This window comes from Terrapene carolina, unplaced genomic scaffold (assembly GCF_002925995.2).
Source record: "Terrapene carolina triunguis isolate 2854851 unplaced genomic scaffold, T_m_triunguis-2.0 Scaffold96, whole genome shotgun sequence".
In the NCBI taxonomy this organism is placed as follows: domain Eukaryota; kingdom Metazoa; phylum Chordata; order Testudines; family Emydidae; genus Terrapene; species Terrapene triunguis.
The window spans coordinates 5,520,939-5,537,879 of NW_020664447.1; the positions used below are offsets into that span (position 1 = coordinate 5,520,939).

At 43.1% G+C, this 16,941-nt stretch overlaps 1 protein-coding gene across 5 annotated transcripts in view; it reads left to right on the plus strand.

Moving 5' to 3' along the window:
• The first annotated feature begins 371 nt into the window (after positions 1-371).
• The window catches only part of AMPD3 (adenosine monophosphate deaminase 3), a 52,339-nt gene continuing 35,769 nt past the window's right edge, over positions 372-16,941 (plus strand). Inside the window, exons 1-4 of one of the 5 annotated variants that reach the window (XM_024196699.2) lie at positions 372-509; positions 11,547-11,772; positions 14,667-14,862; positions 16,322-16,487. In XM_024196699.2, coding sequence (XP_024052467.1) covers positions 11,552-11,772; positions 14,667-14,862; positions 16,322-16,487 — 583 coding nt within the window. In that variant the 5' untranslated portion in view covers positions 372-509; positions 11,547-11,551. Of the gene's footprint in view, positions 510-854; positions 1,038-4,594; positions 4,639-11,546; positions 11,773-14,666; positions 14,863-16,321; positions 16,488-16,941 lie in introns of those variants that run through there. The other 4 variants (XM_024196707.2, XM_024196724.3, XM_024196690.3 and 1 more) reach the window with 4 other exon arrangements.

The following is a 16,941-nucleotide window of genomic DNA, read 5'->3' on the forward strand; positions in this document are numbered from 1 at the left end:
CTTTGGATCAGGCCCTACATTTTCCACTTCTTTAAAGTGCTCTTGAAATGTGTTTGACACAGGTGATTTGAGAAGGCAGCATTTCGTGGCGCATTGGGCTGGGAACATCCCCTTGGGAGCTCCTCCACCCCGCCGGCAGCCAGGCGGCTCAGGGGTGAAGCACCAGGAGATGGCACTGTCCCCCCGAGCTTGGGAGGTGGAGGCGGCAATTGACAAGAGACCCTTGTCCTGAAGCCTCGGTAAGGAACCAGCGCGCACTGGCTGCCCTGAACGGGTCCATGCAAGCCCTGACTCCCCTGCCACAGCCTGTGGGCGACTCCCCCAGCGCTCCGCGGCAGTGCGGTGTGTTTCCACCAGGGGCACTTGAGGTGGAACCCGCCTCCCCGAGCCTTCGCCTTGTAAGAAGTTCCCTGCTGTGCACAGTCACTCGGCTGCCCTGCCTGCAGCTGCTGCGGCTACAGGACAAGCCTAGTGCCGGGAGGAGAGACCGGCTCCCCCACTCGCCTCAGGTAGGGATCGGGGCTCGCCCTGCCGCCGCAGCGGGGGAGCTGGGGGACCCCACCTGCAGCCGGTCCCTTCACGCGGGCCTCTGGCGGCTCTGGGAGAGGCGGGAACCCCGCGCACCTCGCCTCGGCCTTTGCAGCCGGGCTCTCCGGCCGGGCGCTGCTTCCGCTCTGCGGCGCGGGGCCAAGGTCAGGGTCCGGGCCCCCGCACAGCGGCTCCCGCAGCCGGCCGGCGTCACGCGCGGAGCCCAGCTGACCCGCTGCAAGAAGCCGCTGGCGGGCTGCCCGCGGGCGGGGCGGGACGGGACGGGACATGCCGGGGCTGCTGAATATAACACCCCGCCCCTCGGCCCGCAGCGGGATGCTGCTGCGGAGCCTGCGGCCGGCGCCCCTGGGAGAGTCCCCGGCCGGGCAGGGGGCTGAGTGAGCCCCAGCGCTGCCTCCTCCTCCTCCTCGGCGCTGAAGGCTTCTTCCCAGGTCAGCGCCGCCTGCGTCCTGGTGCTGCCTCCAGCATGGCTTTCCCTGGGGCACTAGGTGAGTCCTTCTTCCCCAGGGCGGCGCGGGGCTGGCACCGGGATCCGCTCACCTTGGGGCCGCTGTAGCCGGCAGAGGAAATTGCAACACTGGAGCCGGAGCCTGAGCCTCCCCCGCCAGCTCCTGGCTGTCGTCGTCCGCCAGAAAGCGGCGGCATGGTCCTGGTTCAAGTCTCCTCCCTCAGAGAGCTGGCCAGGGCCAGATTTCCCCCCCTCTCAGCCCCTCACCCCTATGCTCCTGGCGGTCCCTGCGTGGAGGAGCAGACTAGGATTCCTCATGGTGGCTGGTGCAGCTCTGATTTTATAATATTCACGTCCTCTGAGTCAGTGATTCTGAAGCTTTCCAGACCACTGTACCCTTTCAGGAGTCTGATTTGTCTTCCCTACCCCCACGTTTCACCTCACTTAAACTGCTAGCTTATAAAAATAGTGTCACAACACAGTATTCCTGAAAAATTGCTTACTTTCTCCTTTTTACCAGGTAACTAAAAATAAATCAATTAGAAATAAATATTGTACTTGCATTTCAGTGTATAGTAAATAGAGCAGTATAAACAAGTCATCTGTGTGAAATTTTACTTTGTACTAACTACTAGTGCTTTTTATGTAGCCTGTTGTAAAACTAGGCCAATATTTAGATGAGTTGATGTAGCTCCTGGTTGAGAACCACTGCTTTAAACTTCCTGATCAATCATCGTCTTTTAAGTAATCATCCTGTCAGGTAGTGTCTAGCACAGTCCTCTCTTACTTTACGAGTTTAAGAGAAATAACTCCCACACAAGTTAAAGACAACTACAGCAACTTTGGGATAGCAGGGGGAAAAAAACAAAAACACAAGGATCAGGAAAGGACAGAGGGTTTTCTGAATACTGCATAATATTCAGCCTCTCCTCCCAGAGTGGATAAATGTTTCATCATTTCCTCTTTCCCAAATCACAACAGCAGTGAGCCATTTTTACTTTGGGAAATTAAAATTTGCTAGGTGGGGGATTCATTTTATTTTAAAGGAGTACAGTAAATATTGAAGTGTATCAACTTACCAACTCAGCCCAAGGAGATTAGAAATTGCATAGTGAGTGAAGAGTCATTTCGCAATTTTTATGTTTATTAAGTTTTCTTCAGTGATGTGAACTGACTTATTAATGTAAACAAAACACAGCCTACTTGGAAGACAAGAGATGCCTGCACCTGTCATTTGCCCGAAAAAGGAGTGCAGGAACAAGCACTGTCCTGAAGAAAAATAGTTTGGTGTTAGTGGAGAATAGGGGTTTATGTATACATAGATCAAATGTCAACTTTTCACTTCATTTTGAGTAATGACTTAAAATTCACTTTGTTAGCCCATTCTGATTAAGTACTGAAGTCTATCAGGCAAGAGGTTTCCTACTGTACTTCAGTTTTTAACAGTTATGTAACTAAGGCCATTTTTACACTAGGAAAGCGATCAGTCACTGACCATGATTGTTCAGCAGTGGATCCCTCTCTAGGCCTACTCAGCCAATGATGAAACTGCTACTATAGATGGGACAAAACCATTTTGCAGCTCCATGTTCCACTAGGACTAGCAGAGGTGGTTTTACAGCAAAACACAGGGTGCCCTGGCATGGCCCCCCCCTCCCCATGACAGGGAGCTGCAGGGGCAGAAGCTTGGTCCTGCTGGCTCCTGGGGCTCCTGCTGCAGTCTCTGCACCCACCGGCAGCCAAGGTCCCCCTCCCCCACCTCCTCCCCCGAGTGTGCCGCTTTCCCACCCCTCCCCGTGCTTCCCCTGCTGCCAACACTCAGGTCACTCCGGGAGGGAGGGGGAGGAGCAGGGCCCACAGCACGCTCAGGGGAGGAGGTGGAGAAGAGGCAGTGGCGGGGTCTTGGGGAAGGGGGTGGGGCAGAGCAAAGGTGGGGTCCCCGCACTCCTCCACATGTACCCCCCCAACCCCTTGCCTTGAGCCGCTCAGGGCAGGGGACTGGGGTGGGGTAGGGCAGGGGGCTGAGAGCACCCCCATGACCCCAGACCACACCCCTGCCCCGTGCCCTGACTCCTGTACCTCCCACCCTGAGCACCAAATGGAGCTCCTGCACCCCCCCCCCACATTCCCACCTGCACCCCTCGCACCAAATGGGAGCTGCCCCAGGTAAGCGCTCCACACCCCAACCCCCTGCCCCAGCTCTGAGCCCCCTCCTGCACCCTAAGTTCTGGCTAGACCCTGCACCCCAATGTTTTTTTTACTGTTTTTTAAATAAAGCCTCTTATCCAAAGCACTTTACAATAGTTAGCTAACGGTACAAACAATATCTGGAAAGATCATTAAGTGGTCCGCCGAGACCCTCAGCGATTTTTCAAGTGGTCTATGGAAAAATAAGTTAGACTACAAAAAACAATCAAGGTACCTCACTTTATTTTCATTTACTTCCTATTAATTATAGGAGGAGGATGAAGAAAAAAAGAATGAAAAATGGGGGTGGGGGAGATGAGAATGTTCTTTTTCTTGGCTGCGTCCCAAGGGGGGGCCCCAAAAATGAAGCTGAGCACAGGGCCCCACTAACTCTAAATCCACCACTAAGGACCTAAAAGTCACAATATTACAACAACAAAACTTCAAAAACAGACTCCAACGAGAGACTGCTGAATTGGAATTTGCAAATTGGACACCATTAAATTAGGCTTGAATAAAGACTGGAGTGGATGGGCCATTACACAAAGTAAAACTATTTCCCCATGCTTCCCCCCCTCCCCCCAGTTCCTCACATCTCCTTGTGAATTGCTGGAAATGGGCCATTTTCATTACCACTACAAACAGTTCTTTTCCTCTCCTGCTGATAATAGCTCACCTTAACTGATCTCTCTCCTTATACTGTGTATGGTAACACCCATTGTTTCAGAGAGAGAGAGAGGGGAGGGGGGGGCGGTGTGTGTGTGCTGTATTTTCCACTACATGCATCTGATGAAGTGGGCTGTAGCCCACAAAAGCTTATGCTCAAATAAATTTGTTAGCCTCTAAGGTGCCACAAATGGGGGAGGGATAGCTCTGTGGTTTGAGCATTGGACTGCTAAACCCAGGGTTGTGAGTTCAATCCTTGAGGGGGGCCATTTAGGGATCGGGGGGAATCTGTCTGGGGATTGGTCCTGCTTTGAGCAGGGGGTTGGACTAGATGACCTCCTGAGGTCCCTTCCAACCTTGATATTCTATGATTCTACTCCTGTTCTTTTTGCGGATACAGACTAACACGGCTGCTACTCTGAAACACTGAGGACTAGTCATACTATCTTTAATGGAGCTGATTTGGTCCTACGTTCACTAGCTGTGAACTGTTTCCAACACCACCTGAGGCAGCCTAGGAAGTCCTTATAACTGACAACTATTGTCAGCAGCTATATCTGGGTCTAACTATTATTAGAGACACAAGGTGGGTGAGAATATATTTTATTGGACCAACTTCTGTTGGTTAGAGAGACAAGCTCTGTGTGGCTTGAAAGTTTGTCTCTCACAAACAGAAGTTGGTCCAATAAAAGATATTACCTCACCCACCTTGTTTTTCTACTATCCTAGGATTGTCACAGCTGCAACAATACTGCATGCAACTGTTGCTGACAACAATGGCTACAGAGGTCAGTAGAAAGATTCCTATGACTTTAATGAGATGAGAGTGAGAAACTGACATTAGAAGCTCAATTTGGATACATATTGCATTGTCACTGCATTACTAGGTCAACCATGTGTATAGAAGTTGTTCTAAGATTATACTTGATTTTGTGAAAGTTTAATATTTGGTGTTATATTGCTGCTGAACAGAAAAGCTTAAGGGTATATCTGAACTCAATGGGAGTCTTTCCATTGACTTCCCTGGGCTTTGAATCAGATGCAAGATAAGAATAAAAATATCCAGTAAATCACCATTACTAACTGCTTTTTGGAACAGCTAGTCCTAGAACCCACAAGGAGAGGGGCAATTCTTGATTTAGTACTAAATGGTGCACAAGATCTGGTCCAAGAGGTGAATATAGCTGAACCACTCGGTAATAATGACCATAATGTATTTAAATGTAACATCCTTGGGGGGAGGGGAGAGATACCAAAGAAATCCACCACAGTAGCATTTAACTTCAAAAAGAGGAACTACACAAAAGTGAGGAGGCTAGTTAAACTGAAATTGATATACCTGTGTAATAAATTAAGGTGTGTGTGTGTGTGGGGGGGGGAGGGTAAGCTTCTTTTGATGGACACCCAGCCAGTTAGCTGGTGTCCATCTTTATTTGCTTTACCTGTAAAGGGTTAAAAAGTCTCCCAGGTAAAGAAAAAAAAAAGTGGGCACCTGACCAAAAGAGCCAATGGGAAGGTAGAACTTTTTAAAATTGGGAAAGAAACTTTCCCTTTGTTTGTTGTTCTTTGGGCTGGAGGAACAGAGCAGCCATGCTATAAGCAGCTAAGCCAAGTATGATTATAAGTCATCAGCTCATGCCTAGAACTACTTATCTGAACTCCAAATGTGTAAATAGATCAGAATGTTTAGCTAGATGTGATTAGGGTTATTTCTTATTGGCTTGTGGATCTCCTCTGTGCTAACCCCTGATGCATTTGTTTGCTTGTAACCTTTAAGCTGAACCCCCAAGAAAGCTATTTTGGGTGCTTGAGTTTTGAAATTTCTCTTTTAAAATCTAGCAAAAGCCTAAGTTCCAGATGCATTTTCTTTCTTTTGGTTTTTAATAAAGTTTACCTTTTTTAAAAACAGGATTGGATTTTTGGTGTCCGAAGAGGTTTGTGCATGTTGTTTGATTAGCTGGTAGCCACAGCTAATCTCCTTTTTTCCTTTCTCAGCTCTTTCCTGGAGGGAGGGTGAAAGGGCTTGAGGGCACCCCACAAGGAGGAATTCCCAAGTGCTCCTTCCTGGGTTCAAAGGGGGTTTTGTTGCATTTGGGTGGTGGCAGCGTTTACCAAGCCAAGGTCAGAGAAAAGCTGTGACCTTGGGAGTTTAATAGAAGCCTGGAGTGGCAAGTATTAATTTTTAAAATCCTTGAGGGCTTCACTTCTGCACTCAGAGTGACAGAGTTGGGATTCAGCCTTGACAACCTTTTATTATGGTATTTTTTAAGAGGTGTAAACTATATGTATACCCCAAATGACCCCCCCCCCCCAAAGAGAAAAAAAATCAATAGGACCACCAAAAGAATGCCACCATGGTTAAATGGAGTAAAAGGCAGTTAGAGACAAAAAGTCATCCTTTTAAAAACTGGAAGTCAAATCCAACTGAGGAAAATCGAAAGGAGCACAAACCCTGTCAAGTCAATTGTAAAAGTTTCAGAAGGCAGGCCAAGACAAAAACTAACAGCAATATTTTTTAAAGTACATCAAAAGTAGGAAGCTTGTCAAACAATCAGTGGGGCCACTGAACAATCCATGTGCTAAAGGAGCACTCAAGGAAGATAAGGCCATTGCGGAGAAATTAAATGAATTCTTTGCATTAGGCTACACTGCAGAGGATGAGAGAGAGATTCCCAAACCCGAGCCATTCTTTTTAGGTGACAAATCTGAGGAACTGTCCCAGACTGAGGTGTCAGTAGAGGAGATTCCGGAACAAAATGATCAATTAAAACAGTAGTTAGTCACCAGAACCAGATTGTATTCACCCAAGAGTTCTGAAGGAACTTAAATATGAAATTGCAGAACTACAAATGTGGTAGGTGACCTGTCACTTAAATCAGCCTCTGTACCAGATGACTGAGGATAGCTAAAGTAATGACATTTTAAAAAAAAAAGGCTCCAGGGGCAGTCCTGGCAATTACAGGCCAGTAAGCTTAACTTCAGTACCAGGCAAATTGGTTGAAATAGAATTATTGGACGCATAGATGAATACAACATGTTGGGGAAGAGTCAACATGGGTTTTGTAAAGGGAAATCATGCCTCACCAACCTGTTAGAATTCTCTGAGGGTGTCAGCAAGCACGTGAACAAGGGTGATCCAGTGGCTATAGTGTACAGTACTTAGATTTTCAGAAAGCCTTTGACAAGGTCCCTCTCCAAAGGCTCTTTAGCAAACAAAGCAGTCCTGAGATAAGAGGGAAGGTCCTCTCATGGATCAGTAACTAGTTAAAAGATAGGAAACAGAAAGGTAGGAATAAATGGTCAGTTCTCACAGCAGAGAGAAGTATATAGCAGGATCCCCAAGGATCTATATTGTGACCAGTGCTGTTCACTGTATTCATGATCTGGGGAAAAGGGTAAACAGTGAGATGGCAAAGTTTGTAGACAATACAAAATTACTCAAGAGTTAAGTCCAAAGCTAACTACAATAAGAGTTACAAGGGGATCTAACTAAACTGGGTGACTGGGCAACAAAATAGCAGATGAAATTCAAAGTAATACACTCTGGAAAACAACCCCAACTATACATACAGTATGATGAGGTCAAAATTATCTGTTACCACTCAAGAAAGATCTTGAGGTTATCATGGATAGTTCCCTGAAAGCATCTGTTCAATGTGCAGTGGCAGTCAAAAAAAGCTAACAATGTTAGCCACCATTAGGAAAGGGATGGACAGACAGACAATATCATAATGCCACTATATAAATCCACCTTGAATATTGTGTGCAATTCTGGTCACCACATCTCTAAAAAAGATACATTAGAATTGGAAAAAGTACAGAGAAGGGCAACAAAAAACTATTGGGGTATGGAACAGCTTCCATATGAAGAGACTGGGATTGTTCAGCTTTTCTGAGCCACCCCATGTGTATGCCCAGCTTGGCAGGTGAAGCCCAGTGTCTGGGGGCACCAAGGCTAGAAAGAGGGCATGGCATCAGGGGAGAAGCTGAGCGAGCACAGCCTGTCATTGCTCATCCACCCAAAAGTTGGGCCCACCCAAATTTTCACTCCTAGCTACGCCACTGATGGACAATCAGCCTGTGGAACTCGTTACCAGGGGATGTTGTGAAGGCCAAAACTATAACTTGATTCCAAAAAGATTAGATAAGTTCATGGAGAATAGGTCCATCAGTGGCTAATAGCCAAGATAGTCAGGGACAGAACCCCATGCTCTGGGTATTCCTAAACCTCTGACTGCTAGAAGCTGGGACTGGACGATAGGAAATGGATCACTAGATAAATTGCCCTGTTCTGTTCATTTCCTCTGAAGCATGTGGCACTGACCACTGTTGGAAGACAGGATACTGGGCTAGATGGACCATTGGTCTGACCCAGTATGGCCATTCTTATGTTTTTATTTATAAATTCACTATTTTCTCAACCTACATCAGCTTTTTAGACTAAAAGCAAGAGCAAATCTCAAATCAACTGTGGAAACAGGTGGATGTTAATTAGAAGAATCTTTTAGATTGAGAAAACAGGCTGACATATCAAAAGGATCAATATTTGAAGCCTGCAGCGTGTTTGCAGAAATATTGTAATATGGGCATTGACAAAATCATGCCAAGTTGTCATGACCCAGACTGGTTTTTAGCATAAGACAAACTTTTAAAATAAACACCACAGTAACTGAATATGTATTTTAAAAAAAAAAAAATACAAAGAGGGACCTGAAATGCAAAGGTCAGATCCAGACTTTCCAAAGGTATTTGGATCCAATTTTTTGATGCATGTTCACATCTATTTTTAAACCCAAATAAATTCAATGGAATCTGGCTCAAAATAGCACCTATCATACCCAAAAGTATTAAAAAATGCTTTACAAACTAATACTGCTGGGCAATAACTTGCCCACAGTTTTCCCTGAATTGCTACCATATGTATCAAGTTCCAGGCTGGGGATAGTGTGTGTGAAGGAGTTCAACAAACAAAACTGTAGAGTTGCAGAAGAAACTCTAAAAGATCATCTATAGTGGCGCAGCTATAAAAAAATTCCAGTCTTTTTATGATGGAAAGATATTAAAATAGAAACACTAAATATAAAAACAGCTTTAAAAAAAGATTAAAAACTCAATAGAAACTACAGTCCATACCCTGCCTCCCTCTCACATGCAGATCAAAGCAAGTTATGAGCTGTTAGAAAACTAATTAAAAACCTCTGCTGAGCTAAATACAGAAGTTGAAATGCTGTATTTGAAAGTTACCTCCACTTCACAAGCGCTCCATGACAAACAAAAGGTAAAGATATGCAAATATGACTGAATTTAAAATCAGTTTTCAACTTGTATATGGGTATGGAATTGATTTAAAGACACTGGAGTAGAATAGGAGGCAGGAAGGAATTCTGCTAGTGTGACTTCCCATGCTAGTATGGCTTCCCACTTTATTAATCATAGAATATCAGGGTTGGAAAGGACCTCAGGAGATCATCTAGTCCAACCCCCTGCTCAAAGCAGGACCAATCCCCAACTTTTTTTTTTTTGCGCTCCAGATCCCTAAATGGCCCCCACAAGGATTGAGCTCACAACTCTGGGTTTAGCAGGCCAATGCTCAAACCACTGAGCTATCCCTCCTCCCGTATGTTTTGTTCAGAATGAATACTTGTAACTTTCTCCATTGAATATATATTACATTACAAAAACTCACTGCTTGTGGAAATGCAGGGAATTTGTATAATTTCTAGCACCAAGTCTCAATAGGTTCACATGTACATGTGTCTTGGGAATGCCCAATAATATGAGAATTTTGGTAACATTATGACAGACTGACAGTCTAATATACTGAACAAACTTTATGGAATTCAGAAACTTAAAATCAATAAAGTTAAACTTTATTGAATTAGGGTTAACACCTTTGGAGTACATTGTATAAATATATGCCATTGCGTACGTGTTATCGTGGCATTGTATATACTTTCTCTAGCAGGGTAGGGGATGCTAATGTACTTCCTCTGTTATCAAGGTTCTGAAGCCACTCTCCTGGGTTTTTTGGATAAATAGCCTGGGTTTTAAACAGACTCAGTACCTTTTTCCTGACCAAAAACCAGACAGGACCCCGGTGCATATGTAACGCCAAGAGACCCCAGTTGTCGGCGGGTGGGATTGAACCAGGGACCTCTGGAGCTTAGTGCATGAGCCTCTACCGCAGGGGTAGGCAACCTGTGGCACACAAGTTGATTTTCAGTGACACTCACACTGCCCGGGTCCTGGCCACTGGTCCAGGGGGCTCTGCATTTTAAATGAAGCTTCTTAAACATTTTTAAAACCTTATTTACTTTACATACAACAATAGTTTAGTTATATATTATAGACATAGAAAGATACCTTCTAAAAACGTTAAAATGTATTACTGGCACGCGAAACCTTAAATTAGAGTGAATAAATGAAGACTCAGCACACCACTTCTGAAAGGTTGCTGACCCCTGCTCTACTGCATGAGCTAAAAGCCAACTGGCTGTTAGCTAAGGCTATAGAGCAGACTCATTTTATCTCTCTAAGTGGTCTCGGTGCGACTAGATGGGACAGAACACCACACCCGGGAGATGTGTGGGTTACAGATGGAAGGCCCTAATTCTTAAAGAAGGGGTGGAAGGATGGGGCCTACTGAGGCCCCATAAGGCTGTGCTTGTTCTGAGCTGAAGCTGTGATGAATTTGTCATGACAAGAAAATCCATAGGGTGAGATAGGACTGCTCCTGACAGAGCCCATATCAGAATTGGGTTGATGTCTGGGAAGCTTATTAGCATGCATGTAGGTTATTTTACTGTTTAATAAGTTTTCTTTGTAGTGTTTTTACCTTAAAAATAAAATAGATTTGCATAAAAGGAATGGTGTGGTCACTTATCCCTGTTGACAAACTTTCTGTTATCAGTCTCTGAAGTGAAAGCAAGCAGGTGTGCTTGGCAGCCTGTCTCAGTAGAGTCAGGGAACTGTGCAGCCTGGAAATACCCTGGTCAGAAGGGAGTGAGAGACAGGTATCAGCACAAGTAAAGCAATGGCTAGGGCTCTGGATGCTTGAGAGTGGGTGCCCTTGCCAGACCACTGTGGGGAAATACAGATGCAGTTGCCCTGACCTGTGACACAAGGTTGTGAATCACATAAAGACTAGTGCAAGTGAACTTCCTTATTAATCATACTTGCCTTCTCTATATCTTCACATAGAAGATGACAAATACAAGAGTATCCTTCAGCCCAAGCAGCATTACTCAGCAATGGAAATCTCATCTTACCCTATACCATATGATTATCTGGCACAGAGAATGGCCTTTCATTCAGTCTCATTTCTCTTTAATCAGCCTTAAGGCAGTGGCATTTTTGTGCCTAAATCAGTTTGTACCTTAGAAGTGTTACTTTGATGGAAGTAACAAAATTTATCCTCTGAGTTTAAAAAAAAGTCCTAATTCACAAATTAAACTGAACTCCACAACAAACATACTCAAAGGATTCCCTTGATTCTTATGACAGATTGGTTGTTGCCTTATGTACTATTGACTACTGTTAAGCTAATGTCCTGTAGTGTGCTGTAAATTGTATGCATGCACACTTTTTCTCTCATTCTAAACTCTTATTTTAGTTTCAGTAGAAATGCCATGAAATATAATTGTTTTATTCAACTTTTAGTTACAATTCTGTGAACTGGCTTGTTTTTTCTTATTAGCAGAGATGCCTAGGCAATTTCCAAAGCTGAACATTTCTGAGGTTGATGAGCAGGTACGGCTTTTAGCAGAGAAGGTATTTGCTAAAGTTCTCCGAGAAGAAGACAGCAAAGATGCCTTGTCACTATTCACTGTGCCTGAAGACTGTCCTATTGGGCAGAAAGAGGCTAAAGAGAGGGAACTGGAGAAGGAGTTGGCAGAACAGCATTCTGTGGAGACAGCTAAGAGGTTTGTTAAGTAGCCATTGTTTTCCTGGAAAAAAAATGTTTAAAGTGGGTTTTAGAATTACATACAGGAATACATCACAAATGGCATGATACTCATCCATAATACTTGAGCACAGAAGCCAGCACAACCTGTGCTGTATGATTTAGAATGTGTTGCTTTATTGCACATGTTCCTGGAAGTTGTAATACTGAATGTTTTGATATATACAAAGGGTCAAACTCTGGCAGCTGCTTTGCAACAAACAGTGTCTTGAAAAGGTAAACGTATGTTGCAAGTTGTAGAGTTTACTTGCATTCAGAATGCGACGAACACAACGCACATCACCACCTCACAAACATATTGCTATTGGACCAGATCCTGAGAGGTGCTCTTCACCTGCAGTACTCTTTAAAATAAATTAGTGGGAAATTACAGGTTCTTAGCACTTGCTTGTTCTGATCCATTAAGGATGGGAATAATCTGCCCCAGGATTGTTCAGAGAGACCATTTCAAGGTCAGGGAACATACACACATGAACAGGTGGCTTTCACACGCTTTGTAAAGCCCCTTTGTGGCTCCTGTTGCAGATCATCTGGGGAGTGTCCTCTAACAGAATTAGAGAAGGATCCTGAGTTGGTGAGGTCATCCCCTGACATGTACTCCCAGTAATACCATAGGAATACACAAGTTCAACAAAACAGCACAGCTGGTGAGAGGCAAATACAAACTGAGATTCTTTCAGTGTAAATAAAATCAGCAACACACTTAAGGAAGCTGGGTGTGTTTTTTGAAAACATGATTTTCAGTCTCAATGTTGAGTTTTAACGCATCTAAACATTTACAGCAGTCAGGTTCAATGTTTTTGTTTTAGCTCTATAAAAATAGATGACAGCAAATTCTTGATTTTTAATCACTGAAGGAGAAACTGAGAAGTGTCATGGGCTCAAATGGGTTATTATTAGGGTTCCCTTAACTCAGAGATAAAGGCCATATGAGATCTAATAATAGATTGCCATCTATTAAACAAACATGAAGTTCTAAAAATACACATTCATTTTATTTTCCTTTGAGAAAAAGATAACTACAATTACATTATAATAAAAAACAAAGTCCGTATTTAAGTAACAGGGAAGCAAGGTAGAAAAGTGATTTAATTCTGCTATCAACATGATGATATTTGCTGAGATATTTTGGAGGTGAATCATGAAATTTCAATTAGTGGGCTTCAGCAGTTGACATGGTCATAAAAATAAATTAAAAAAAACAAAAAACCCTCTACCTTGTCTTTCCACGCATTCAAACAACCATTTGATAAAAGTTTTTCCACAAGAAAAAAAAAGTAACAGGATATTTAAACAAAACATATTTAATGTGGGAAAATGCCTTATAAAAATAGCTTCAATCAAGCTGTGTTTGGGTCTAAGTATTAGTACAGGCCTTATCCTGGTAAGTGGGATACTATATTTATACTGTTCACTTGTGGGGATGGGACTAGTAATCACCCTTGCCCTCAATGATTGAAGAACACTTATGGCCCAGTTCTGCCTACAAGTATAACTCCCACTGACTTCAATTCGTATTGAGTGACATTTTAAGAGGAGCTTCAGTATTGACTTCGGGGCGTGGGGGTTACACCTAAGTAAGTGAAGGTAGAATTTGGCTCTTGTGTATTATTTATACCACAAATTTGAGGAAGTGTTACAGAATTAATACAAATCCCCAGACTTCAGTGTTTCTTCTGTTTAAGGACTCTTATTGACACTGGATTGGAGAAGGAATCTTTAGAGGTTCTTGAAGTAGGTGCCAAGTTTTACCATTGGTCACTGTTACTAGGCGATGGTGGCTCTGTATTTGCATTACTATTCAAGTTTTCCTGTAAGGTCATTTTAAAGTTTTGGCACATTTTCTGTAAAATTATGAAGCAGGAGAAGTATACAGCACGCAAGTCACAGGTAATTCATTATTTCAAGTATATTTTAAATGTTTAGAAAAATAAATTGCAAGTAAGCTTTATAAGGGAGATTTAATTTAGTGGTATATAAATATATCTTTTACAAGATTGCTAATCAGAACATTATGCATTGCCAGTCAGTTAAACTTGTCTTAAGCAAGGGATCAGCAAACAGTTTGCCTGATGAAGTGGGCTTTACCTCATGTGGTATTCTAAAGTGGCAATTTAAAACAGGGATTTGATTTTGTTATACAAATCCATTCCTGCTCTCTGAAGTAAAAGGCCAAATTCCCATTGAATATAAAGGGCATGATCCTGTTGAAGTCAATCAACTGAACGATTTTCCTCATATGGACAGAGCATGCCTTTGCTACTTACAAAACACCAGAAACACACCTGTATTTTTAAATGAAACCATACCTGTCAACTTGATATGTTTCTAAACCCTGCAGCTGTCACCAAGAATCAGAAGCCGATGTAATAGCTTTTGATGGTATATAACCACTTACCTTACCCAGTACACACCCACTCACATTCCTAGCTGCCATTTTATTAAGTTCTGGTGCAATAATGTTTTAAGAGTCAGAAATTTCTCAACTCCTGCTATATTAAGCACAGGTGTAGTGAACATATTTTCCACTCATTACAGTGACATCAATCTCTCACTTGAAAGTGATGCTGCTGCAACAGCACCAAAAAAAAAAAAAAAGTCTGCACACCAACTTTCAGTTATCTATTTTCTAAATCAGGGCTTATTGTGTGTGTGTTGTACATAAATTGCATGTAGCATGCTACATGTGTCAGAAATATCACTGGACTAAACCGTTCAAAGCTCATTTTTATAAACCAAAATTTTTGAATAATTTGAAATCTATCATACTACAGAAAGCCTTCTAGAATGAAATACTTCTTTGCTATATAGACAGGTTTCTGATATATAACTTTTGATACCATGAATTCCTAGGAAGAAAAGTTTCAAGATGATTCGGTCCCAGTCCTTGTCATTACAAATGCCAACCCAAGAGTGGAAGGCACCATCAGTCAGTTCACTTCCCTCTCCTGCAACTCCAGTTCTTCCAAGTGTTGGTCAGCTAGTCCAAGTGCCATTTACAGTTCCAGAGTTTCAGAGAGTTACAATCGGTGGGGATTACTGTGCTGGGGTAAGAAATCTGTCAATTTTTTCTTTTAGTATTCTGGGTGGGAAAGGGGGCAGGGGGGAGAATAAAGAGAGAGGACTTATGCAGAGTGGAATGATTACCTATTATGGCCCTCCTGTTATACTTTGACATATCACACTGAAGTCAATGGGGTAGTACAGGTGTGATGAGGCAGAATTTGCCCCAGGTTATTTATGACTGTGTATATTAATTGGTAAGAAAAAAAATGTAAAATATAACAAGGCATTAAATATGTGCTTTAGCATACAGAGATAGGAGGAAGAATGCTCTTGTGCTTAAAGCACTAGATTTGGACTCAACTCTTGGTTTTAACTTCGGGCTTTTTCACCAACTTCTTCTGTGACCTTGGGCAAGGCACTTAAGACCTGAGTCTTAAGTTTCAGACATAGGTGCCTAAATCCCAGTTTTAGGGTCCCTTGGTAAATGGTGCATAAATACTTAGTGTCATTGGGCGAGAGAGAAAATGACTAGTCCAGTGGTTAAGGCATCCACTGCAGAGGTGGGAGACCCAGAGTCCAGTCCCACTGCTCCACTCACTCCTTATTTATACACAGTGGAAGAGTTTCAGGAGGAGAGATTTAGGAAGCACCATATCAGAATATTCCATAGGCCCAGAGAGCACTCTCCTGAGAGGTGAGACACCACTTTCAAATCCTCTCTATTTCTGCCAGAGAGGGGGGAATTGAACCTGAGTCTCCAACATGACTGCTCTAACCACTAGACTAAAAATTAGTAGGTGGGCAGCAGCACAACCTCCTCCCCCAATTTTGTGTAGAGTGAGGGCAGGTGCCTAACTCATTGCCACAGGAAATGACTTAGCCACTTGACTCCAGGTGGTGGGTTCCCATTCATGGATTGCTAGCAGAGCTAGGTGCCTCTCTCCAGCCTGGACTTAGGCTCCTATCTCTATCAGAGTGCCAGGGTTTAAGACACACTTCTGTCATAGGCATCTCCATTGGCTAGCTTAGACAGTTTCCCACATGATGTGCTGTCTTTTGTGAATCACATTCTGAGGCTCCTATCTCTCCCCATTCATTGAGGTTTTTAAGGTCAGGCTTGACAAAGCCCTGGCTGGGATGATTTAGTTGGGGATTGGTCCTGCTTTGAGCAGGGGGTTGGACTAGATGACCTGCTGAGGTCCCTTCCAACCCTGATATTCTATGATTGTATGGGGAGCCTAGCCACCTAACTTGGCTTTATGCATCACAGTGCTGCTCCTGTGATTTTCTAGACACCTAGAAGTAGGCGCCACACTGCTGAGCATTGCAATGTCTAAGTCAATTTGTGGATCCAGGCCTTAGACCCAAATCCTATTAAGGCTTCCACTTCTGGAAATAAAAATCTTGTTATTGCCCAAGTGGGTTCAAATGAATGACAAACTGACTTTTAATAGATGCTCCTGTTTCTCTTCCATCAGTATTTATACAGCTTCTCTTTTCAGGTTACAGTTGATGATTACGAACAGGCTGCGAAGGGCCTGGTGAAAGCTCTGCTAATTCGAGAGAAGTATTGTCGCCTTGCTTACCATCGCTTTCCAAGAACAACATCACAGTATTTATGCACTATGCAAGATGAAAAATGGAAGATGGAAGATGAAGTATGTCCAGGTACAATAGTCTTTTTTGTTGTTGTTGTTGTTGTTAAAGGGAAACCTATCATACTGTAGTAAACATTTGATTTCTGCGATTATTTCTATTTAGAATAAAAAGGCTACATTCTATTTTCCAGTCTGAATAAGCAAACACTAGATAGGGACTCAAGCTGCAAAGTTCATTCTGAATTTAAATTTTCCTGAAGTTCAGGCAGGTTTGGATGTGGGATTTTGGTCTGGAATAACCTCTAATTTAAACAAACGCCCCTAACGACACACTGGAATTTCGACATTAGTATTTGCAGCAAACCAGAAACAGTAATGTAAATTACATTTTAACTACAGTAATGAGGGAGAAAGGTGTAGATCATTTGTGGTAGGGTTGTGAAGGAGGCCAGTCCTTTGGACCGGATTTTAGGGACCACATATTTATTTTACATTCCTGGAAATATGAGAGTATATTGTTAAAT